General features: G+C 40.7%; 1 protein-coding gene across 5 annotated transcripts in view; it reads right to left on the bottom strand.

The window, feature by feature from the left end:
* dgkg (diacylglycerol kinase, gamma) overlaps positions 1–27,061 on the bottom strand; it is a 170,525-nt gene that overhangs the window by 21,407 nt on the left and 122,057 nt on the right. For all 5 annotated transcript variants that reach the window (XM_082507643.1, XM_082507645.1, XM_082507644.1 and 2 more), the window contains 2 exons: positions 22,171–22,261; positions 10,540–10,741 (listed from right to left, as the gene is read on the bottom strand). In XM_082507643.1, coding sequence (XP_082363769.1) covers positions 10,540–10,741; positions 22,171–22,261 — 293 coding nt within the window. The remainder of the gene's footprint in view (positions 1–10,539; positions 10,742–22,170; positions 22,262–27,061) is intronic.

The following is a 27,061-nucleotide window of genomic DNA, read 5'->3' as shown; positions in this document are numbered from 1 at the left end:
TGGTCACTGATGAATCATAGCTCATGTGCGATCTGTGCGACACTACAGAAAAGATGAAATCTGGAACTGACAGAAACAAAATAAAAACAGTCGGTCTGTTCAACTGACTGGCTTAAAAAACACAAAAGACTAGAACCATTTGAGGGTCACAGCACAGTGTTTACATCTGCACTCCAGTTGGCCTCATGTGATGCAAGAAAAAGTTTTAAAAACGTCGGGCGATCCAATATCATGTGTGCATTTCACACGGGCTTCGTGCCACCAAACAGTCATTAAGGTTTGCTCCCGTACTTTCCGACTTTCCTGCACGTCACATGTTTCTGTTCCTTATTTCCCGTCTGCCTGTATTATTCCGCTCTACTATAATAAAAGGATTTTTTATCTTTTTACTGGATGTCACGAGTGTCACAGTTACACTATTAGTTGATCACACAGTATGTATTTGGCTGTTCCACTGTTCTCTAAACAGAGCAAATTAATCAGTAAAATAAAGTATTTTAGTTGTTTGTTTGTTTGTTTTTTCATCAAGCATCCATCCACCTTCCAGCAAGCAAACAAGCCGATATTCTCCAAGGACTGTTTTATCTAACTGGATTTACTAGTAATGGTAAAATAATTGCATTAACGTGCTGCTACTGATTAATGTTGCCCATTACCCAGCACATTCAGTGTTCATAGTTTCAGTTCCTTTCACGAGAAGCTTGCGTGTCACATGCACATTGTGTTTATGCATCCTTTCCAGTGCAATTGGCAGCAGGAAGCTAAGGAAACTTGATCCAGGAGCATAAAGGAAATAAACAGGGGAGGGGGAAGATGGTGCGGAGATAAAAGTGGAGGAGGAGCGTGGTGATGTCCTTCCTACATGAATCCTGTTTCTGTCAGCAGCTCCAGCCCTCACTGTCTTCTCTCACTCAGCTGAATTTATCTCTCCACCTCACACAAAACTTGAATGCTTTATGTCCTCTTTAAATTTAAAACTGATTTAGATTAGATTCTATCTAATCTAATCTAATCTAATCTAAATCAGTGAAATTTACACATTCATGTCAGAACAGCAGCCAGACGAGGTAAGGACAGAAGGAGGCACGTTACAAGATTACCGCTGTAATCCCCTAATTACACTTGGTCCTTATTTTATTTGGGTTAGTCGTGTTGCACGAGGGTGGTGCTACAGTTCTTCCAAAAGTGTAAACTAACTCAACCTGATTTTGTCAATGGGTACCTCACCTGGGGCTGAATTTTTGAGGTGTATCTGAGTGTGAAGTGCTTTATTAGACAGTAAGAGCAGAGAGGTTGTCAGAAGCAAAGGGAGAAAGAGGCTGGCACTGGCATGCAATAAAGGTCTCAGCTGGATGTGAGGTAGGGGCCGCATGCCTCACAGTCGATGCCTTAACCATAAACACATTTTTAACAGTTCTCAGAGCTGCAGGAAAAGTCACTACAGAAGTGTGAAATCTGTGCTGGGCAGTCAGAAACAAAAAGCCATATTCTAATCTATCTCAAGCAAAATGTTTGCTTCTTAAGGCTTCATCATTCCCGTTCATGAGCTAAAAGGAGAAGGCTATCACAGACATAAGCTAGTTACAACTTATGTCTGTTTCGAACAAGTGGTACAAGAACTGGAGAAATATCGATCACGCACTCCAAGAGTTACATTTTTGCAAACAGAATAATGTTTTCATTTTAATCATTAATAGCAGAACTGTTCAGTATTAACAGAGTATGTCCCCTTTAGGTAATGCTTAAAGAGGACCTACTCTTCCTGCATTTTTCCTCTTGCACTCTGCAAGGGCTTTGAATGATTCATGGTTCAGGTTGTCATCTCTTATACTGGGCCTCTGTGCAGGTATTCAGTTCATCCACCCTGTGAATGCCTTTTCCCTCCATTTACACTTACAACATTTAAACAGTAGATGGATTAGCAGAAATGACTTTCTTAGTGTTTAGTGTTTTGGCTTGTGGGGATGACTTATACACACACTAAATATGTTTCTTTGTTATTTTGTTTTTTGTTATAATATCTTGTTATTCTTGAAAGCAGTGTTTTTGTGGCCAAATTTACAGGTTTAAATACAACACTATGGAGTTAGCAGGAGGCTAGTCTGCTACATGTGTGGTGAATATTCACAGAGATGTGAGAGCAGAAAAAGTGTCTTGAACAGCAACTTGTAACCTGATCTGTTGGCTCGCAGAGAATATTAAAACACTGACCGTGTATAATATGAACAAGGACATCCACCGTTGTAACATAATATATATGACAGAGAATAAAGAAAAGTATGGGTCCCCTTTCAATTAAACAACTCAAGTGACTATTATTTATTATTGTTGTATTATTCAGTATGAAATCATAGAACATAGACCAGAGTAGCAAAGGTGGTGAATCACAGGACTGAAGTTTCATCACTGGGGTTACAAGCACCCACCCTCTCTCTGGGTGACCCTGGCTGATTGCATTATCTACAGCAAATTGATTTAAAAGCTTTAGTTTATTGTGCCACAGAAGGCAACTGCCATAAACAGTTAATAGTATGATAAACAAGCAGCATAGACAGCGACAGAGGTCACACACACACACACACACACACACACACACACACACACACACACACACACACACACACACACACACACACACACACACACACACTCACAGAGAAAGAGAAAATGCAGAGCCAGCACACAGTTTCTCTCTGGAGCTCAAGCACTCCTGTTTCTAAACCGCATTAGCAGGAGAGTGTAATTCAATAAAGGTTAAATCCCCAGAGACTGCTCTGGAGAACAGAGATTCCATCAGAAAGGTGCCAGCATGCACAATGTGAATGAAGTCACAAAGAAATAAACATATTCTGCTATAAACTACAATGGTGGGTGAAGCTAGTTAAAGGTACACACTTTTTTTCCACTGAACACCTGGAATAGAAACACATGGACGTATGTGCATGTTTATCTAACCTAAATAAAAGCACAATCCATGTCCACGTTTGTACATTGCAATGCAGTCAAAAAGAACCCTAAAAGGTTATGTTATTTATGATCTTGATGAACATGACAGATTTACATATTGTTAACTCTTCTCTGTCAGAGAAGTGCTGACTCAGCTCTTATTACATTTTTAGCTTTTTTATTTTGGTTAAACTGGATCATCCAGTCTACAACAACAGAGAATGGCACCAAAATCCCATGTTGGAAAGGATTAAAGTTAGCAATCACTGATTCTTCTATTATTAATCCTTTATAAATAGTAATCCTGATTTCACATCATACATCGCTTCTCACTCCAGCAACAACTAAAAGGAGCAGGCTTTGTTTCTGGTCAGTCTGTGTAATGAGATAAGGAAAATCACTTCAAGCGAGGACAGCTACCTCTTTGGTAAGAGGCCGGTGTTGTGGATTTGCGTCAGGAGTTCAAACCCTGGGTGAAGATTAACAACATAAGCTGAGTGCTCTTGCATTTACAGCGGTCTAAATAGTTATAGAGAGTAAAAGTCTAATATTTGGACATGTGGACTGAGCAGTGCCCTGCAGCCCCAATGTTTGGGCTAAAGACTGCAAACTCAGCAAACAATCTTAGCATCTTACACCGTACTGGACTTAAAATGCAGACGAGAGTGAAGACTGCAATAACAAACTCTGAATGCATAAAAGTGACTATTCATCATTTCTTCCTCCTTCAGTTTCTAGCTTTTCTCCTGTATTTTTGAACTCTCTGCTTCAGTGTAGCACTGAGGTCTCCATGGAAACAAGGTTTAGTTCAGTCAGCAGAGATGTGCAGACTTATGTGAAAGAAACGAAAGTGGGATGGATGCAGAAAACCTTGGTGAAAGCACAGAGTAGGTTATTTTCTATTGTTTGTGGCCACTGAGGGGAGGCTCTGACTGCAGTCTTCGTGCAGACTGACCACATGCAAAGTTATACTGAAAGAACAGAACAGTAAAAAGAAACCAATCTCACACAGATTGTCACATTTAAAGCGTAACTTTATGTACTGGCCATTAAGCTTGAGGCACTTTTTCCCCTACCCGAACATTATCATCAAATTCAGTCAGTAACAGCTCCACAGCTGTGAGTGGGTGTACACATCCCTAATGACATGATGTGAATATTAATGTGGTCTGAACATTATGAGTGAAACACTTGTTGGGTGTTATGCAGTCTGTGATTGCCTATTAAGGAAAAAATAGTGAAGATTATGTTGGGTAGTTGCTTAGTAGCTACTGTACACAGTTCACTTTACATGAGGGAACATAAATGGTGAGTTACGGTTAGGTAATCATGAAGTCACGAGGGGTTATTGAGTAACTTCTCTGTGTGAGGAGTTGCTACATGATGATGCATAAAAAAGTGTAACTAATTATGAATGCCTCAGTAATGAAGGACCAGAGTTAACCAGAAATACTTATGAACAACTTAGGATGTTTCATGGATTTAATGATTACATTTTCAAACTAACAATAATGCCAGTATCACTGGAACAGTATTTCCCAGTCAGTTCTCTATAACTAATCATTATCTGCTCGGGTTAAGATGTATTTAGGAATTATATTTACAACTAAATTTGATTATTCTAACTCCAAATTATAATGCAAGATATTTAAGGCCACTTTAGATACTAAGTGCCCCAAGAGTATTTTAAAAAATACTCCACTAATATTAAGATTGTAACGCTGCTGCTGTATTTTAGTGACTCTACTGTGAATCTGAAAAATAAAACTCATTCAGATGTGAATTAGTCTTTTATTGTGGCACAAGGTTTCATTACAACACTTGTGTTTTCTTTCAGCAGCATTTGCAGGAGCTTTTAGTTCCCAGTAAGGATCACACCGTCACATTTCATAAGCTGGTTTGCATTAAACAAATGCATAAAGATGTTACTGGTCTTAGCCATATTGCAGCAGCCCTGGAGCCACTGGCAGTTAGAAGTGTAATGCTGGTAGTCAGTCACCGTCACACATTTCAAAAGCTGCCATGTCGTTACAGTCAAGATAACTGTCACATCTAATGTGTGTAACATAGCAACAGCCCTAAAACATGTAATTACAACAGTCAAATCCATTGTAACAAAAACTTACCCATCTTTTTAACCTCCCCAAACTGGGCACTTGCAAAGATGATACTGTATATAGTTCTTACAAAGGGATCAACCTTCTGTAGATTTCAAAACCTTCTTTTTTTGTTCCAGGCCAAAAAAAGCTGGGTGTTAAAATTGACGTCTATAGGGCGTGTTCAGTTGGCTTCACTCTGTTAGCTGCAGAGGTTACTGCTTGTAAATCTTACACACTTATTTCATAACAATTTAAATAGAAATATATTTCAATAAATTATAGAACAGGTAAAGGTCCTCCAGACCCAAATAAGTTATTATGATGTTTTTAAATCTTCAAAGGCTTCGATGTGGTGCAGCAGAAAAAAAAAACCTCTTCTCAGGAAACACTCAATGCAAGCTGAAGTGTCATTATCCAGATGGTCTAATAGCCACAGCTTCAACTATGAAAGCATTACTGAATAAACTGTTCTTTCTTAGGAAGAAGATGATGTGTAGTTACATGGACAGCAGTGTCAAATAAAAGAAAGAAAAAAAACAAACACTATCCAAAATTCCAGCTCAGGTACTTTCATACATCCTTGTTTTGCTCTTAATATAACTTTAAGTTGCTGATTTAACAAAACAAAACAAAAATAGTAAGAACTCTTAATTATATCCAAAAGTTGCAACTTAGTCAGATTAATATTACTGTTTGGTGTTTAGAGAAGATTACACTTTAAATCACTTGAAATGCCAACACACAGTTTTTTTTAAGCCACTAAAGGGGGGTAATCACACACACTGTTACGCCCACTCACATCCATTAAGGAGCTCAGTCGGTCACAGTCACAGTGAGGTTACAAAAGCTTCTGGTGAACACAATTACCCCAACCACACGCACACACACATGCACAGGAAGGCAAAATGAAGGCAATGTGGAAGAGTGCTTCTGTCATGGCTGTGTGAAGGCAGACAGGGATGGTGGACCCAAGAGCAGGACTCACGGAGGCAGACGTAAACTCAAAACACTCAGCTTTATTGCTGCATTGCATCGGAACAGAAAACTAACTGAACTGAGAATGCAAAACAAAGTGAACAGGCAGGCGAGCTAGCAAACGGAACACACAGTGTAAGATGAGGGACGACGCGATGACGAGCAGGGGAAGAGGTGAACAGGACTAAGGGGAAACAGCTGGGAGACGCGGCTGACACTGATTACACAGATGAGACAGAGGACCACACAAAACTGAAAACACTGACATAAGACACAGACCTTCAAAGTAAAGCAGGGAGCTCAACGCACACGCAGAGACACAGACTCGAAACTGACAGAACAGGAATAGAGGGAGTAACGAACCGAAAACTAACAAATGGCAAATCTTAACAAAAGACCAGAATAAACAAGAACATAAGATAATGTTAACAAACACAAAACACTGAGTCATTAGACTCAGGACCGTGACAGCTTCTATTTTAAACAATCACATTCTAGTTTTTCAATAGTCTACTATAAAAGCAGCAGATAGTTTTATAATCTCTATGCTCACCTTTTGTCAGTTGCTTTATCATTTTGGACAAGCCAGAAGGAGAGGACATCATTTTCTCAATAAATCTAAAAACCAAGTAAATTGTGAGCCAGTGGTTTGATGTGTTGTTATTTTGATGACTAATCTACAGAGAACACTGTACTTGTTTTTATTCAGCTTCATTAATTAAGAAGAACTTTGTTCCTAAAATGAATCATTCAGATAGTGACCACTCACCACCTGGACGTATCAATGTCAGAAAACTTGTGTTAATTGCATCACTGTCTCAGATCCAACAGTCACCATCCAAAGCACCCAGAGGCTGAAAGGTAACATGGATCTGAGGACACAGTCTGAAAAAATGTGTCTGCATGTATCGTCTCTCTTATATAATTCTCTTTATTTATTTACTCAGCTTTCTCCTGTCTCCTTTCTGACGTATTGTTGGGGTCATTCTGAAGCAGTCATCTATAACAGATGTTTGATGGTTGTTACTGTCCTTAAATGCCAGCACTTCCTGACTCCAGGAGCCACTAAATAAATAGAATGAATCTATTTTACATTTACCGTCCTGGTGGCTTGGATCTCCGACTACCTCACCGACAGACCACAGTACGTCAGGCTGAAGGACATCACGTCTGACACAGTGGTCAGCAGCACAGGAGCACCACAGGGAACTGTGCTGTCCCCTCTTCTCTTCACCCTGTACACCTCTGACTTCTGCTACAACTCTGAATTATGCCACATTCAGAAGTTTGCAGACGACACAGCCATCATGGGGTGTATCTGGGATGATCAGGAAGAGGAGTACAGAAGTCTGGTGAGGAACTTTGTCGCATGGAGTCACACAAACCACCTGCAACTCAACACCTCAAAGACTAAGGAACTGGTTGTGGACTTCGGGAGGTCTAGAGCAGGTCCACTGCCGGTTCAGATAGAGGGGGAGGAGGTGGAGGTGGTCAACAAGTACAAGTACCTCGGGCTGTGGGTGGACAATAAACTGGACTGGTCATGCAACACAGAGCACCTGTATAAAAAAGCCCAAAGCCGACTGTACTTCCTCAGGAGGCTGAGGTCTTTTAACATCTGCAGGAAGCTCCTGAGGATGTTTTACCAGTCGGTGGTTGCTGGAGTACTTTTCTATGCTGTGGTGTGCTGGGGGAGCAGCACAGCAAAGAAGGACTCATCCAGGCTGGAGAAACTGATCAGGAGGGCTAGCTCTGTGGTCGGCATGAAGCTGGACACTCTGGTGACAGTGGCAGAGAAAAGGACATTAAAGAAACTGATGGACATTATGGACAATGCCAGGCATCCTCTGCACACGGCCATTAACAACCAGAAGAGTCTGTTCAGTGACAGGTTGCTTCTCCCAAAGACAAGAACTAACAGACTTAAAAACTCCTTTGTCCCACACGCCATCAGACTGTTTAACTCCTCTCTGGAGGGGAGAGGGAGGGGAAACAGGAGGACAAAGGAGGGGGGAACAACTAAGCTGTAGTGCCTCTGCACCTCACTGTACAATACCTTGTGCAATACTTTTGTAAATAGTCAACGGTGCAATAGACTCAATACTTGAAATGTGCAATTCACTTGTATTTTTATTTTTTATTCCTATTTATTCTATTTATCCCCTTCGTATATTTTATTTATATTGTCTCTGTATTTATATATATGTGTGTGTGTGTGTGTGTAACTCTGTAACTTCTGTCGGTGCTGTGCTTTTTTGGAAATCGAATTTCCCAGAGGAACCCACCCGAGGGATTAATAAAGTTCTATCTTATCTTATCTTATCTTATCTTATCTTATCTTAAATACTTTACAGCATCTTTATTTCCTGGCAACTACACAGTGCCTCCATCTGTCTGACTAGCCTAGTGACAGTATTGTTACAGTAGCATAGTTTGCAAAGCACATTGAGAGATTATGCGTCAGTATCTATACAGAACCTATACACAGCACATCTATTTCTAAGTATTTTCTGTCTTAATAAAGACAGAAAACATAAGGGGATGACGGTGAGCGATTGTGCTGATGCTATTTGGAGATTTTCAGTTAAACTAGCTGATTCATTATAGAAACTATTCAGTCCTTTCTCTCTACAGGCGAATGCATTAGTAAAGGTGCTACATAGATGATGTGCCTATAAAATAAAAAGCTTATGCCTGTAATAACGACAGATGGCTAGGAAGCTGTGCTTCAAGAACAATGAAAGGTTACACTCAATCCTTCTTATTAAAAGCAGAACATTCTTAAATTTTCTATTGAGAACCTGTTATATTTCCTCTTTGAAAAAAGGTTTTGGATCTAAAGTACTCGAGCTCTGAACAGACAGTGTGTTGTTGGGTGATACAGAGGTGTAAGAACCACACAAGCATTTAAGAAAGACCTTCTAAAGGCAAATCTCAAAATTTGGTAGCCATCTTGGAACGAATCTGGGCAAATATTTGGAGGTAACACATTTAATACCAATGTGCCAGCAGCACATAAAAACTGTATCTGATGAAAAGAGAAAAATGCTTTACAGTTTCATAAGTTTGCCCAAAACAGTTGTAAAAAGTATTTCCTACAAGTTATAATTCTACTATGTAAAGTTTTAAGACATTTTTCCTAAAAGGCTCAGTCCACTGTATGAAGCCTATGCTAACTCAAACTCTGATTCAGTAACCCAAGAAGACACTGTACTCTGGGGTTGAGCAGATGACCATATGCTACATGGTCACTATAGCAGCATGGGTTTGAGTCTGGCCCAAGGCCCTTTACAGTGTTTTTCTTCCTCTGTGCTCTGTCTCCTATTTGCTGCTGTCCAATGATGGTGAAAAGAACCTTAAAAAGCTGTGCTCTTATTTTGGTTGCTGTGTAGTTTAGTAGAAAGGAAAATAGTTCAGATCGGCTGATCTGTATGGCAGCCCACATCAACTATTGCCTTGGCTGATATTCTTCGTGTCAAAAAGGAAACTCATTATAGGTTGTGCTGCTCAAGCTGCTTTAACCTAAAAAGTCCTTCAAATCTGCAAGCCGCTTTGCAACCCAGCTCCAGCCCAGCTCCTCATTTCTTGCTGTTTGCGACTTAATCAGTGTCACACCTGTTGTCTTTGATGCCTGCTCTGATCTGCCTGCTGATTTCCTCTCTCCGGTTTCAAATATATCAATGTCACTGTCAAATAAATATACATATAAAATATATATATATAAATTATATTATATATAATTTATATATATATATATATATATAAATATATATATATATATATATATTTATATATATATATAAATTATATATAATATAATTTATATAAATTATAATTTATATAAATTATATATAATTAAGTCACACATGTGTTTTGGAGTGCTTTTCCCATTTAAGCCCCCACTTATCTTTAAATTTGCACATGGAAAATAAATCCAAAATTAAGTCCACAGCACCTCCACAACTGTGAGCCCAAAAGTAACAACTTTAAGATACTCAAGAGATCTTTTGAAGTACAGCAAATCGTGTCCTAATTAGTTAGTTAAAAACCCACTGACTCTTTTTTACTATTCATGTAAAAACAGTAAAAAACAAAAAAACCCATAAACAACAGCCTTAACTGTGAGTTGGTGGCATCATTGAATCTGTTTGAAAAACACTTAATGCAAACAAAATGTATACACCAGAATGGAAGCACAACAACTACTCCATCCACTTCACTCATAGTAGTGTCAGCCTTGGAGCAAATGGTTGTGGTGATGTTAGTGAGGGAATCTGAAGATGTTTTGCAGGTGAATCATACACAGTTGCACACATTTCAATCTCAGGGCCAGCTCGAAGAAGCTGGCTAAACATTTTGCCATAGCGTTTTTGTCCTTGTTCTTTGATGCTGCCTGCTTCTATGTTGAAGTTTCTGAAATCTGAATCTTTTAAATTATTTATCTTGAGCGTAGAAAGCATATCACCACTTGCTTTCAACAGCTTCTGGCTTCTTGCATCCTCCTTCACCTTTGACTCACCTTGCATGCAAAACTTGAGCTCTTTGGCATCTGTGACTGTGCTGGCCGGCATCCTGTCAGGAACCTTCTTGCTCATGCGGTTATAGTTCCTCCTCTTCTTGGTCTCGCCCCACAGGTTGGAGCCGCCATGCATACTGGGAATGTTGAGCACAGCGATGCCTTCTAAGGACGTGTTGCTGAGGTCTAAAATGATCCCATCACACTGAGGAGGCAACAAAGGACGTAATCGGTTTAAAAACAGATGAAAAGATTTCATGGCATGCTTATGACAGACACGTAAGGACACAAAAGTCTAACTATTCAGCTTTGTTCTTCTGTATTTCATTTAAGCTGTAGAATGACTAACACCAGGGTATTTATTAATATGCAATGCAGCCTTATCCCAACAGCCATCCATAATGCATGGAGTTCATCTGTGCAGAGGTATAGTAATGATGCTACAACTGGAAATATGCATTTGAAATGTTTTCAGTGTGTTTTACTGTCAAAAGGCCTTCTCCATACCTTTTCAATGTGCACAGTAATTATCAGGACATAGTCAGGCCCCTCCATATCCTAAAGACCTTATAGTACCTTATTACCCCAACAGAGCACTTGGCTCCCAGACTGCAGGCTGATTCATGGTTCCTAGACTGCCTCAAAGTAGAATGAGAGGCGGAGCCTTCAGCTTCTGCTGAGTTCCCTCTCCTGTGGATCTAGTTCCAAGTTTGGATTCAGGAGACAGACAACATCTCTACTTTTAAGATCAGACTTAAAACATTCCTTTTTAAAAAGCTTATAGTAAGAGTTGGATCAGGCAACTGCTGTTTCCTTCAGGCAATATGCCTTCAGCTTATTCAGCTCTGGCTCTCTTTCACAGTATTCCACAGTTTCTTCCTTTTAAAAGGGAGGTTTTTCTTCCCACTGTCATCAAGTGCTTGGTCATAGGGACATGTCTGAATTTTGGGGTTTCTGTACTGTGATATTTGAGATGACTGTTATTGTGAATTGCTACTATACATATGTATACTGATATATATATATGTACTGAATAAATCAATAACGTGTTTTATTTGAAACTTGTTAACATGTTAAGCTGATCTACACTGAGTTAAAAGGTCACAGATGCTTTAAATTGCCAGCCTCAGCGTGTAAAAGAATAAGAGAGTGATAAATAGAGTGGGTTATTATGACTACGAGATTTATTCTGTCCTGATTCATCACGTGGACAGCGGCCAAGTGTACTGTTGTGTGATGTAACAATAAAACACAATAAGTTGGCCTACTGTCTATACATATTGAGAGGAATTAACTCATAGAAAGCCATTCCATTTGGCACTCCTGAGCCTCACTCTAATTTATGTATCTAACATCATCTAGATTCAGCAAATAATTCACCCTATGTCAACAACACATTGCTGTGACTCAGCAAGCACGGCTGAGCAGTGCTGAGTCAAAGCAGCCACACATGTTGGACTTCACTGTGTGCCTAAGGCATGCAAAGACAACACAGACGTGCTATCACCTAGCGTGTGAGTGTAAAACTGTGGAGCACATGTGGAACCTGATACAAGTGTACATACACACTGATGAGTGCAGAAACAACATAGCTGACTGCAAAACTCTTCACTCCTCTCATTATGAGTAACATTCACATCTTAAAAAGTTATAATCACCCTAAATGGCTTTACCAGTGAGTATGAGTGCATCTCTTTAAAGGTGACCTACTCTGTTCATCTCCAGCTCTATATTTTTATTCCTGGACTTTACTAAAGTAGCTATGCATGACTCACAGTTCAATTAACTATATTGATTGAAGTACTCCATTTAGTAATCATTTATGTATTTCTGTTGTAGGATACATAATATTCTACTACTTGTCTTTTACACTTTTGAATCAGTGGCAATGACATTGACCAAACAACCCAGCAAGTTTTATCCCAGTCTTTGGCTGTTTCCAAAATATGTCATCATAGACAGCTGTAGATCTGCAATTCAGTTCAATTCAATGTAATTTTATAGCGCCAAAATACAGCAACAGTTGCCTCAAAGTGCTTTATATTGTAAGGTAAAGATGCTACAATAATACAGGGAAAACAGAGAAAACCAACTGTGAGCAAGCGTTTTGGTGACAGCAGGATGGAAAAACTCCCTTTTAACATGATGAAACTTCTGGCTTAACCCTTTTCCGATTGAGGACCATGGCCACAGAGTTGGACATGCTGATTCTCGTTCCTGCTGCTTCACACTCAGCTATGAACTGTTCCAGTGTGAGCTGGAGGGCACCACCTAATGAAGCCATCAGAACCACATCATCTACATGAGCCAAGATTCTGAGACCGCTCAAGTGGAAGCCTTACATCATTAGGCAATGCCTAGAATTACTGTTGCTAGAAATTCTGAACAGAATCAGTGATAAAGGGCAGCATTGGTAGAGTCCAACACCCACCAGGAATAAGCCTGACTTATTGCTGCCTATACAGACCAAGCTTTTGCAATGGTTGTATAAGGATCGAATGGATTGTAGCAACGGACCATAGCGCGGCTGGACTGCTCCGCTATACAGCCGCTCCCGTCGCCGGCGGAGCTCCACTACCACCCAGGCATCACTTTCCAGCCTCGCCGGAGATACATCCATCGCGGGTCCCGCAGGATTTTCCATAACTCCAATGAAACTAAATCGTTCTGGTCTGCTGCTCGCTGCCCTCGCAGGAACCCTGATCGGGCTGTCAACCATCGATCTCTAGCCCACCTGCCCAGGGCGCCCACCGCGATTAGCAAAAAAGAAGATACTCCACTCAACTTCGGTCTTCTAAACATTCGTTCATTGACAAGTAAGGGACCTCTCATCCAAGACCTCCTATCTGACCGTAAGTTTGACTTTTTCTGCTTAACTGAAACCTGGCAACAACCTGATGACTTTTCTCAGCTAAACGAATCTGCTCCTCTGGGGTTTGTTTACTTTTCTAAACCCCGCTGCTCAGGTCGTGGGGGTGGTCTCGCGATCCTTTTTTGCCAGCACTTGAAAGTCCTGCCAGTTAAGGTTGATACCTTTAGTTCTCTAGAGGTCCTTGCATGTGAGCTGACTGGACCCATTCCCACCATCATAGCTACTGTATACCGCCCTCCCAAACCTAACCCTGTCTTCCTCAGTGACTTTGCTAATCTACTAACCCATCTTTCATCTCTCTCCCCAAATGTGATCTTGGTGGGAGATTTCAACATTCACATGGACAATAACGACCTTCTGCTCACCAGAGACTTTTCCTCCTGTCTCGAAGGCTCTGAATTTAAACAATTTATCGACTTTCCTACTCACTCTAAAGGACACACCCTGGACTTGGTCTGCTGTTCTGGTCTTACTCCCTCGAATCTTTCTGCTACTGAAATCCCCATAACTGACCACTTCCTCCTTTCATTTAATCTCACTCTCTGCTGCTCTTCTACCAAGCCAACCCGTCTCATCTCGTTCCGCAACATCAAGAACATTGATATGGACATTCTCACTACCAGTTTACGGACAATGTTCAGATTCCGGACTTCTATTCTACTCCTGATGATTTGTTGTTATATTATAATAATTGTCTACGCACTGTCTTTAATTCTCTGGCTCCTGTAAAAACCCACTCTGTTTCCTTCGCTCGCTCTGCTCCCTGGTTTACCTCTGACCTCCGAGCTCTGAAGGCCAAAGCTCGGCAGCTAGAGCGTAAATATAAGAAATCTGGTTTAACTATTGATTCAGAAATCTATAAATACCACCTACTTCAGTATAAAGACTCCATTAACAAGGCCAAACAAAGCTTCTACTCTGGTATTATCAGTTCTTATGAGAGTAATGCAAGGACTCTGTTTTCAGTTCTCAACAAACTAATTCAACCCCCCAATGCTTTACCACCGCACTTCTATTCCTCTGAAACCTGCAACTCCTTGATGCTGTTCTGGACTACAAAAATCAATAACATCCACCAGCAACTCAGATCAAATGCTGTGTCTACGCCCTCTCCAGAACCTTTTCTCCTTTTTGAGCCATTTTCCACTTTTCATCTTCCTGATTTATCTGATATTTCCGAGTTCATATGTAAATCAAAGCCTGCCACATGTCATCTTGACCCCATGCCCACGGGGCTTGTGAAATCCTGCCTCTCTTCTTTACTCCCACTCATTTCTGCTATCATTCACTCTTCTCTCACCACCGGTATCGTTCCTTCCTTATTGAAGACTGCTCTAGTCACTCCTATACTGAAAAAACCTTCTTTAGATCCTAACAACTTTAACAACCTCCGTCCGATTTCCAATCTACCCTTCATTTCTAAGATACTCGAAAAAGTGGTTGCAGCTCAACTTCATTTACACCTGGTTAATAATAACATCTACGAGAGATTTCAATCTGGTTTTCGCTCATGTCACAGTACCGAAACTGCTCTACTTAAAGTCACTAACGATCTTCTAATCGGAGCTGACTCTGGTCTTCTCACCATTCTCGTCCTTTTAGATCTGAGCTCAGCCTTTGACACCATTTCTCACTCTGTACTTCTAAGCAGACTTTCTTCTCTCAGCATCTCTGACACACCCCTCGCCTGGTTTCAATCATATCTCCTCGACCGTTCCCAGTTTATTCAACTAAGATCATTCCGCTCTTGTCTATTCCCTGTCACCTCTGGTGTACCCCAAGGCTCGGTTTTAGGCCCTCTTCTCTTTATAATATACATCCTCCCTCTAGGTACCATCTTCCGCAAATTTCAAATTCAAATTCAAATTCAAATTTTATTTGTCACGTACACAGTCATACACAGTACGATATGTAGTGAAATGCTTGGACAACTGCTCGTGACCTAAAGAAAACAAAAAAGGAAAAGGCTATGAATAAGATAGGAAATAAATATGAAAAATTAAAAAGGGTAAATTTAACTAGGAAGGAATAAAATATAAATTAAGGTTAAAAATGAAATAACTGTACAACACAAATTAGAATGAAGGGTAAATTTAACTGGGAAAGAATAAGATAAAATATATAAATTAAAGTTGAAAATAAAATAACTGTACAACAAAATACACAATATAGAACTATATAAGAATGTATGAAGAAATATAAATAAATATATACACAATAACAGCAGCGTGATTTAAGTAATGAAGTGAAACAATGTCCAGAATGTCCAGTGTGTGTAAGAACTGTATGTGTGGGTCAGTACTGTGTGGTGGTGTGATTGAGAGACCGTATCGCCTGCGGGAAGAAGCTCCTCCTCAGTCTCTCTGTGTTGGTCTTCAGGGAGCGGAATCGCTTTCCTGACCTCAACAGAGAGAACAGTCTGTTGTTGGGATGGCTGAGGTCCTTCACGATCTTCCTGGCCTTGGTCCAGCACCGCCTGCTGTAGATTGAGTGCAGGTCAGGGAGCTCGGAGCGGATGGTGCGCTCAGCTGACCGCACAACCCTCTGTAGAGCTCGTCTGTCCTGCATGGTGCTGTTCCCGAACCAGGTTAAGATGTTTCCCGTCAGGATGCTCTCTATGGTGCAGGAGTAAAAGTTCCTGAGCACCTTGGAGGGCAGTTGGAAGTCTCTCAGGCGTCTGAGGTGGTAGAGACGCTGTCGGGCCTTTTTCACCACGGTGTTGATGTGACAGGACCATGACAGGTCCTGCGTGATGTGAACTCCGAGGTATTTGAAGCTGTCCACTCTCTCCACTGGGCACTCGTTGATGACGGGGGTCTGGTAGTTCCTCTCCTGCTTAGTGCTGAAGTCCACTATCAGCTCCTTTGTCTTACTGACGTTTAGAAGGAGGTTGTTCCTCTGATCTTCAGTTTCACTGTTTTGCTGATGACACCCAGTTATATCTCTCTTGCAACCCTGATTCCTCCCTCCCACCTTCTTCCCTTACAGAATGTCTATCCGAGTTAAAATCCTGGTTTACCTCTAATTTTCTAAAGCTCAATGAGGATAAAACTGAGATCCTCCTTATTGGCACCAAATCCAACCTTTTGAAGGCAAACCATTTCTCACTCACCATCGATAACTCCACAGTTTTCCCCTCTCCTCAGGTTAAGAGCCTTGGTGTCATCCTAGACAGTTCACTGTCCTATAAATCTCACATCAATAATCTCACCCGTTCTGCCTACTTCCATCTACGTAACATGAACAGATTGCTTCCTTCTCTTTCCACCCAGTCTACGTCCATTCTTGTCCACAGTCTTGTTACCTCCCGTATTGACTACTGCAATTCTCTTTTGCATGGTCTCCCCCAAAAATCCCCCCATAAGCTTCAACTGGTTCAGAACTCTGCTGATCGCATTATCACCAGAACCCCCTCCTACCAGCACATCACCCCTGTTCTTCAGGAACTTCCTTGGCTCCCTGTGAAATTCCAGATAATTTTCAAACTTCTTCTGCTCACCTTCAAGGCCATTCATAACCTCGCTCCTCCTTACCTTTCTGACCTGTTAACCACCACCTGTTCTGCCCGTTCACTTCGTTCTTCTTCTTCTACCCAGCTTACTGTACCTTCCTTCCGCCTCACCACCATGGGAAGCAGAGCTTTCAGCTGCTCTGCTCCCAGGCTGTGGAGTGGAACTCTCTGCCCCCAGAAATAAGAAACATTGGTTCTCTCCCCCAGTTTAAATCCCAACTCAAAACTCATCTGTTCAAATCTGCATATTCACTGTGAATCCACTGTTTGTTAATTTTATCTTGTGCTTTTATTTTATTGTTCTTATTCTGCCATTGTTGTACTAAGTGTTTTATCATATTGTAAAGTGTCCTTGGGTGACTTGAAAGGCGCTCATAAATAAAATTTATTATTATTATTATTATTACCTCCTACAGAGCAGCCCGCGGGACATGGTCAAATGCGTTCGTCAAGTTCACATAACGCTGGTTGGGTAAACTCCCATGCACCCTTTAGTATCTTTGAGAGGATGAAGAGCTGGTCCAGGGTTCTACGACCGGGACGATAACCGCATTGTTCCTCCTGTATCTGAGGTTTGATTAACGAACAGCATCCTGACATAGACATTCCCGGGGAGGCTGAGGAGCGTGATGCCCCTATAGTTTGAGCACATCCTCCGGTACCCCTTCTAAAAGATGGGAACCACCACCTCAGTCTGCCAATCCAGAGGTACCATCCATGATCTCCAATCAAAATTATAGAGACTTGTCAACCAAGAAACCCTGCAACATCCAGAGCCTTCAGGAACTCAGGGTGAACTTCATCTACCCCAGGGGCCCTACCACCAAGTTTTAACTACTTCAGTGACCTCGCCAAAGGTGATCGGCGAGTTGTCCCCCTCATCCCCAGACTCTGCATCCTCTATGGAAGATGTACTACTGGGATTAAGAAAGTCCTCGAAGTTTTCCTTCCATCGCCTGACATCTTCAGTCAAAGTGAGCAGCGCTCCACCCACACTATACACAGTTCAGGTAGAGCACCGCTTTCCCCTCCTGAGTTCTAACAGTTTTCCAGAATCTCTTCAAGGGAGTCCGAAAGTCTTTTTCCATGGCCTCCCCGAATTCCTCCCACACCTGTGTTTTTGCTTCAGCCACTGTCTGAGCCATTTTTCACTTTGTGGACGGGTGGCTCTGCCAGTTGTCCCCAGCGCACTTTCACTATACATTTACGTGCCCCAGATTAATCCAGCATCCTCCCCTGCCACCTCATCCAATTTACCATCAGTTGGTCATCAGTTGAAAGCTCAGCACCTCTATTCACATGTGTGTCTAGAAGATATAGCTGCAGAGGTGAATACATGATCACTAAACTGATCATCGACTTGTGGCCTAGGGTGTCCTGGTTCCACATGCACACCTGTGAAATGTGGCTTTATCTGTCCATTCTTGCCTTTGACTCTCCCTGCCTGTACATGTGTCTGCTGTTTACTCTACCCTGAGGGAATGCTCACATGTGAGAAGCTTCTACTGTGTGTTTACATGAAAGGCCTGCTTTGTAACTTGCACAGACAATCTCAGGAAGCACTTTGAGCGCTGGCTGCTGAAGGCTAAGGAGAAGAATATATTATGTGATCATTTCTGAGAGGCTACGGTACAAGAACAAGCTTTGAATGTGTTAAACAAATCTATTGTTTGGGTTTTTTCATCAAACTACCCACAGACTTGATGATTATGTTTTGAAGTCCTCGATGTGCAACTGTGCTGAATAATTCTGCTTTTAAACAGGAGCAGGGGGTATATAAAAAGTCATATTAAGCTTACATGAAAAAGGTCACGAGATCTACCAGCTCAGGTTTATTTGTTTCTCAGTTGGCTTGAATGTTTGATTAAATAACAGCTTGATATCCAGCTAGGACCACAGCTATAGGAAATTCTAACAAACACTCAGAGAGGAGATATATTTGACTTTTAAAAGAACATGTAGTACTGCAGTTACTGTTACAAGTTACAAGATTTGAGATTCATTTAACTGATTATGTTTTCACTAGAAATGTATTGCCTTGAGGTCAGGGTGACCTGTATCATTTGTTATTGTGTAATAATCTCATCAGGGTACCAGCAGTCTCAACTACTCTCATTTGTTGTTCTACTGGAATGAATTCCTTTAATTATTGCTAAATGTTCCTGAATTTGCCCACCACATCTACCAATTTAAATGTCAAAGGCAAATTCATTGTCATCACATTGGTTGTGTTGCGATCCAACTGTGATATTGCCACAGCCCCGTCACCATTTATACCACTACTAAATCTTTTCAAGTTTTTGCAGCATTTCCTTTTTATAAGCTTTCAATTTCTTAGGTTCTGCAGCAATATATCACTGAAACAGTGGAAAAACCTGGACAACTATCTTTAACCCAGCCGCTGAAAAACTGAGAGGTGGACAATCAGCTGAAACACCAAAGGGCAGCTCATAGCAGTGGATGCTACAATGGCATCAATGACATTTTGTTCCTAAACCTAAACTAAACTGGACACTAGGAAACACAGGCTCAAAACATGACGAGAGAAACACAAGACAAAGATGCGACGACGAGCAGGGGATGACAGAGGACTAAAATACATGACGGGGTAATCAGGAAACAGGAGACAGAAGGGAAACACAGCTGGTACTAATTACACAGACGAGACGGGGAACAGAGGCTGAACACAGAGCAGGACTGTCAAAATAAAACAGGAAGTACATAACAGACCAGAGACCTAGACTAGACACTGAACAGAGGGAACGCTGAGTACAGGGACATGAGCGACATGAGACACGACTGACTGGGGAACAAGAAGGCAAACACGAAGACATAACTAAACCTACACTAAACATGGGGGCACCAGAACGAAACCTAAGAACTGGAATTAAGAGAGCAAAGAAGGACTAGAGCGTTGGAAATACAAAACAGAAACCATGATGAAATCACAGATTAATAATAATAATAAAACAAATCAAAACATTTGGTTACTGACCCAGGACTGTGACAGTGTTTTACAGATAGCTGTAGACACTCGCTAGCTATGTCCCAATTCATAGGCCGCATCCTTCGGAGGCTGCATTTGAAGGCCGATCACGTCACAGCCAGGCGATGAAGGATGTCCCAATTCGAAGGCTGCTTCAAATGCAGCCGACAAATGTGTCCTTCATTTCCCAGAATTTGAAGGATGGGTCGGGTATATCCTTCGTGGACCAACCTATCCCAGAATTCATAGCGCGGCCCAGCCAATTCCAGTTTCCAACAATGGCGGCAGCTAGTTGGTTTTAGTATTACTCTTATTACTCTTTTTGGGTCACAAAACAAACTTTTCACATATTTTCAGGCGAGAATGGTGCTGTGTAAACTTCAAATATCTGCTCTATTTATTAAGACATCACATATTTGCAAAAGTGCTTTGATGTCTGTTACCGATAGCTCGATAGCTAACCGGGTGGTCAAGGCTCATTAGAGCCAGCGAGAATAGTGAACTCTCGGCACATCGTTTTCAGACCCCGTGCTGTCTTTCACTACTCAGGTTAAACATGATATATACGTCACTTAGATAACTTAAAAATGTTACTGTTTGGCTTTTTTCAATGTTTTATTTATTCCTAAGTAAATCGGTTTGACTGAGATTAAAGTTATAGTTTTCACACAGCTGAATGAATATCAAACTGAAAACTGATTAAACAGAAGCGTGAGATGGTCGAGAATTTACTCCAGTGTCCTGTTATATTTTAGATAGCAAGGAGCAGACGGCTGAGTTTATTAAACTCCACCGAGACAGTGGCGATGCAAATCTGAAGGCTAGACTGTCCCATTTCACAGCTTCCGGCCTTCTCGGTCTTCAAGGGACCTGACCCATGAAGACTGCGAAGGCCGGGTCCTCCGACGGATTCGGCCTATGAATTGGGACAAAACTACTGTTACAACTCTCCCCTGACTTCCTCCTTACATACTGATGATCTTCACTCCTCAGACTTTTGTTCCTGTTTCACTTCCTTAAGAATGGCTTGGTGATCAGCCAACTTTCCACTGAGACACTTTTCTGATGAAACTTCAGTGAACAGTAGATGGATCACCTGAAGGCCTAGATGCATTTCTCGGGTCGGCTGTCGGGTCTTTCTTTTGGTGTTGCTTAAGGACATAATTTTCATATTTCAGTTCATCTGCTGTAATTTTTTAAGCGTGACATTTCTTTCAGCCTCCACTTGTCCGGTTTCCTCAAATTGTTTAAGGACACAGTACACACTATGTTGAGATAGGCAGAGTTTTCAGCTAATAGCTATTTGGGACTCACCTTCTTGGTGCATAAAAATGAAAACTATTTTATGCCTATTAAACTGTTACCTTTCATATTTTTCAAAGATTGAACTAAAGAATTGGGAACAAATGTGCTAAGTTATTCTTTGAGTTATGTGTCTTTCTATTGTTGAATGATTCTTAGGTCAGTGTTAAAAGGCTTAACAAATCATCAAACAAACAAAAAAATCAGGTACAAGAAAAGAAAAAGAGTGACAAAACAGTCAATGTCAAAAGAAACACTTCTGAAAGACCTCTAGAAACCCCACAGAAATTTGAAATTTGCTCAAGACCACTTAAAAAATTACAAGAAAGTCTAGGAAGCAAAATATAAAGAAATGAGGGGTGGCTCAAATGTTTAGCACAATACTCTAGATAGTGGAATGACGTTTGATCTCAATATCTCATAACATGATGTAAACATGAGGTGTTTTTGAGTTGTGGAGGGAGGCAGTGGAATGTGAACCTTGTGGGCTACAGAGCTCGTTTGCATTTCTCGTCAGTGCCTTCTGATAAGGTATGTTTCTCATGTGTTTTCTCAGAGTCTTGCTGTGCTTTAAGCACCCAGGTGACAGATTATTCAGCGCTGTATGACAGAATGAGGCAATCAGTGACTTTATGGAGCATTAATCTGATGATGTGCTATGAATAGCCTGCCTCATTAATACGAGCAAACTACTTTGTTGTAAACTTCTGACACACTTTTTTTCTTTTTTGGAAAAACATTAAGTATCAGCTCTATAAAGAGTTCCACAGAAAGCCAAAGTTGTTGGTATCTATTGTAACAGGATGTTTCATATTTATCTTTTTTGATGCATCAAATATAGCATGTCTTCAGTATTTAAAAACAATATTCCAGTGTTTTTGTCATCTAACCAGCCAGTCACTTTCAGCCATTACTCATCAATTCTGCATCAGAGATAGTAGCTTTGATAAGACTGTGACTCACCTCCACTTCTATGCATTCGTTTAGTTTCTTGCAGGTGGCTGAAATGGTCTCAGTGGTGCCAAACTCAAAGTACCACAGCTTGTTCTTCATTCTGAGGAGTCAGAGGGGACACAGAGGACAGACATTTTCTTTTGGCAAACATATCAGATAATACTCCCACTTCATAAGTACTGTGTTTTGAGCCTACAGCACGATTTGTTCGGGTGCAGTGGACACATATTGAAGCTGTCTGCTGCCTTGAGTCATCTCACATTTTCTGACAGTTCAGGACAGCTTGTGGTCATGTGACCTTAGAGTTCAAAACTCCATCAATGCACCCTGAAGCTAGAATGGGGACAGTAGCATTGCCAGCATTTAATGCACAGAAAGTTGACCCCGCCATCTGTCAAACAGGCGTTCTGCTGTTCTCATCGAAACCATCCTGTGAGCTGCAACGTGAGCGTTGCCTCCGGAGGGGACATGGGGTGAAACATTGCTGGTGGTGGCTATAGTATCAGGGCAACCATTACTGTGATTCACAACATTCAAAGCAAACCTGACTGGGCCTGACTGAGCAAAGGTTCATTTCTGCCCTGCAGACGGATTTGTCAGAGGTGACCTGATGGATTTATTTATGTTCATATCTTCGTGTCATTCATTGCTGTTCTGTGACTGCATAGTGGCTGAATGATACGGTTTTCAGTCAAGGTGAAATATCTGCTTGATCAGTCTGGAAAGATGACCTCAAGTGCCCTTCACTGGTCCACAGGCAAAAACATCCTAATTTCATTCATTATTTCCTCTGGGGGTTTAATATGATCTGGTTACAAGGTGTGCTGTACAGGCGAGTCTGGTTCACCTTGCATAACATACCGTGAAATTAAAGGTAGCAAGAAGTTAGTTGCCTTCGTGATCACTGGGCAGTGTGGATCTTCTTCATACATGCTGTAGACGATCCACAGTATTACGGCACTAAATAGTCTGAAGAACTTTCAACCCTGTGAGTTCTAACAGTGTATTTATACTACTGAGTTAAATCTACAACATAGGTCTGTGCTAAACCCCAACCCCCCTGAAACCCTATACTGTTACCTAACATGCACTTCCCTAGAAATGTAACTACACATTGTGTCGACACAGCCCACAACTATTACGATTGGCCTGTTTAGTACTGTTGATTACTCCTGTACATTTGTAGATACTTTGTCTCTGCAGTTTTTCAATGGATTAGTGACAGAAGAATATATAATATAAGGATTCACAGATGTCAGCAAATTTCTGCAGGGAGATTGTCAAAACTATTGGAGTTGACCTGAGGGACTTTGCAAAGAGATGGAACAACTATGGTTGCCTCTGAAATAAAAATAAAGAAATTAACAGCAACAAAGAGTAGAGACCCGAGAAGGGAAAAGTCTCAGCATTTTATTTGTTTCTATCATGGCTGGTACTGTATATAAAACATATACACCGGGATACCACCACAAGCATAAATGCTGGCAACAGCATCAAACACACACACAAGTTATATTTTAGCTCAGCTGAGATTCATGGCAGGAGTCTAAATCAGCAACCAGTCATCTGTGTTGACACTAAACCTACGCCATTAGAATACGTCATTTTGTTCTTTTTAAATTGTTCTTCATACTCAGGTGACCAACAAAAAATAATAATTCTGACAAACACAATCCCCCCCGCCAAAAAAAAGTGGGGATACTGTTAAGGATTGGGGCCTATCACTGGTCATGACTTGTCACGATCACTACGCGTGAAGTACTAAACAAGGGGTTCCTAGAGCTTCTAGCTTTAACATAGATGGAAGATAAAGGATGACCCTGCATATTTATGCAATCACTAAAAGTGGTGCATGTTTAATGAAATCACAGTAGGTACACTGGTATGTGGAAATATTGCTTATACTAATAACATAGTTATTGACGCAACAGCGTTGTATAATGGAGGTATGACAGCACCAAGGTTAGGTGCAATCCTAGCCCAACAAAATAGAACATTTCAAGCAGAAGCTCTTTAGAAAAGTCTCAAAGTTTAACAGACCAAAATAAGAGACAGAACAATACTGAACAGACTTCAGACACAGCATTAAAATCTGTAATTACTCTTCATGTTCTTTAAAAGGTAGCACGATTGTCTTCAGCTGATACACTTGTTCACATGTTTTTCTTGCTGCTAATTGTCTTTCTGTGTCTCGCTCTTTCTCTTTCACCTTAATTCCTCCCCAGAAACCTCTGCTGCTGTCAAATCAGGGGATTATGAGCATATTTGAGATCACAATTAGGAACAGTTGTGATTCTCAACGAGGCGAGCTGCCTAACCTCATTAAGCTGCTTCCACTTGAGACAGCCTGTAAAAAAATGCAATTAACTCATGTCCCCCTCCCCCCTTATGGACAGCGAGTGCAACAGGGAGGCAGACTACTTCCTTAAGCCTTTCCACCATTATTCCCATGTTTCTGCACTAAACCTAATGCAAAACTACAACAAAGGGGATCGTAAATAGTCTAAAAAGTCTAACACTTTAATCTCTCATTATTAGTCTCCAGTTCAGCGTGTGCTGAGCCCTCAGTTGGCTTTCACAGCGTACTTGCAAAAAAGAGAAGTACTTATTAATTCTATTCAACTTTAACAAGTACTGTCTGGTTTTTAAGATGACACATCTCCTTCAGAGAAACCAAAAGATTCAAAGAGAGTGTGGCGAACAGAGATTGGTGGTGTAGTAAGGTACAAGGTGAAACTGTGCTGTTATGAAAACACAGTTCAGGTGCTTCACTACTTCAGTACTGCTCGGGGGCTCCAAAACCCTCACCAGTATACTGTGCCTTGGAGTTTCTTGCCCTTCCTGTCAGATAAGCATCTCTTTAAATCACTAATATGAAAAATGACTTTATGACCCCACCACGTCTTTTCAATCCCTCCTCCTCTCTCATACCGGTTGTGAAATCAGAAGGATACGAGGTCAGGGAGTAAAACTAATTAGCAGAGAATGTGTCCTGACTTTGAAAATCAGTGCAGACAAAGCCCAGTGCAGTCAGTGGTATACAGACATATAGATACTCCAATTTCTATATAAAATGGAGTATCTATATACTAAATTGGTTTTCTGCAAGCAGAAATTACACCCTGTTGGTCTTAAACAGTGTGAAAAATAGAATAGAATAGGCCTTTATTATCATTGTATATGTCTGAACAGAGAAAATGCAAAACAATGGAAAGACAATACTCGAGCTTGATAAAGTAAAGAACTGAAGGCTAACACAATGCTGGCTGCAGTGTTTTTAGACAGCTGGTAAGAAGTTGCTGATATCTGATCTCTAATAATCCAATCAGGCGATCGGTGACCTAAAGCTTCATTGACCCATTCTTTTAGCTCGACAAAGCAGCTTATGAAGAGAGCTAATTATAGCTACATATACAAGCATATCAGGTGAGAAAATAGGTATATTTTTGGTGAGATATACACTTACACTCATCATGGACATGAATGTCAAGTCAAGTGGCTTTTATTGTCATTTCAACCATGTACAGTGTGAAACGAGACACCGTTCCTCTGAGACCCTGGTGCTACATATGACATATAACAGACAAACACAGGACTACGTAAAGTGCAATGTGCAAAGAATGCAAAAAACCCCAAAACAAGACAAGACAGTGCAACACTAGACAGAACAGGACGATACAGACACAAGACAGTGCAATGGAAATGTGCAAAATACTGAGTATTATGCAAAAAGTAACTTGTCATGTTTCTCATCATTTCTTTGAACCTTTCTTTTTCAACAGTGCATTGATTTTACAATACACATTTTTAATAACCTTAGAAATGTATTTCTTTTCATCAGAGAGTGACAGTTTGCATCTTCTTCCAGACCGTGGTCAGGTGATGACACATTCGAATAACTTGTACTTACATACAATTAATGATGAACTTATACTGTTGGAATCTGCAACTGTTTAGAAATGTCTCCAACTTGTGTTCTCCTTCTTAGATTTTCACTTGGACTTTCCGGTTGTTCAGACTGTTGCTCAATCTAAGTGGTGCTCTCAAACAGAAACTGAAACTACCAGTTGGAGCCAATCATGATCACTAACAAGAGGTTAACAGGTCTTGGCCTCATCAAATTAAAAGACACTGAGAACCCTCAGCACCACTTATTAAATGATTTAAGTGAGTGTATCTATCTGTTTGAGTCTACATACTTTTAAACCTATGTGGATTAGAGAAAGTCAAAAATAAATTCAAACTAGTGCACTCAATAAAAACGTATTCTGTACAGTCATTCCAACCTCAAAAAAAATCATTAAAATCCAGATATTACAACAAGTGCATGTAAACTACTCACCATAATATAGCAACAGTATTATTTAGACTTAGAAGAATGTCTTGTGTTGTATTATAAAACACACCGTTACTAAAAGGACTCTTACTATCACTGAAGTTAATTTAATATAGTGAAAAGAGAAGGTGGAAAAAGATCATATCAGTGAACATTTGTATCGATGTGGTTTTTAAAAAGAGAAAAACTTCCCCAGTGTGTTGTGAACCTTTGCTTGCGTACATGTATATCCTTGTCTGCACAACAGGAAGAGAGTGGATTTTCCCTCTGAACCAGGGAAAAAAAGAGGGGAGAGTGTAATAATAACTCAAAATAATTCAAAATTCACAAGTGGCGCATAAAAGGTTGGTAATTTGGAAGAAACAGGACAGATGGGAGCTTATTAGAGATGATAATATCATTCTGAATTGAAAGGATAAATCAAAGTGTTGCTCAGCAGCTGAAAGGGATCCTTTCTGCTTTTCCTTATTTCCCGTCGTATATTTTGAAGTGTGAATCATGCAAAGCTACTCCAGTGCGGTCCAAAAATAAATACATGAAGCTGAAAATGAGGAGAATTGGTGA

Source organism: Aulonocara stuartgranti, assembly GCF_965226115.1.
Source record: "Aulonocara stuartgranti genome assembly, chromosome: 16".
Lineage (NCBI taxonomy): Eukaryota > Metazoa > Chordata > Actinopteri > Cichliformes > Cichlidae > Aulonocara > Aulonocara stuartgranti.
Note: the sequence above shows the minus strand (reverse complement) of the source record. Positions and strands in the feature narration are given on the sequence as shown.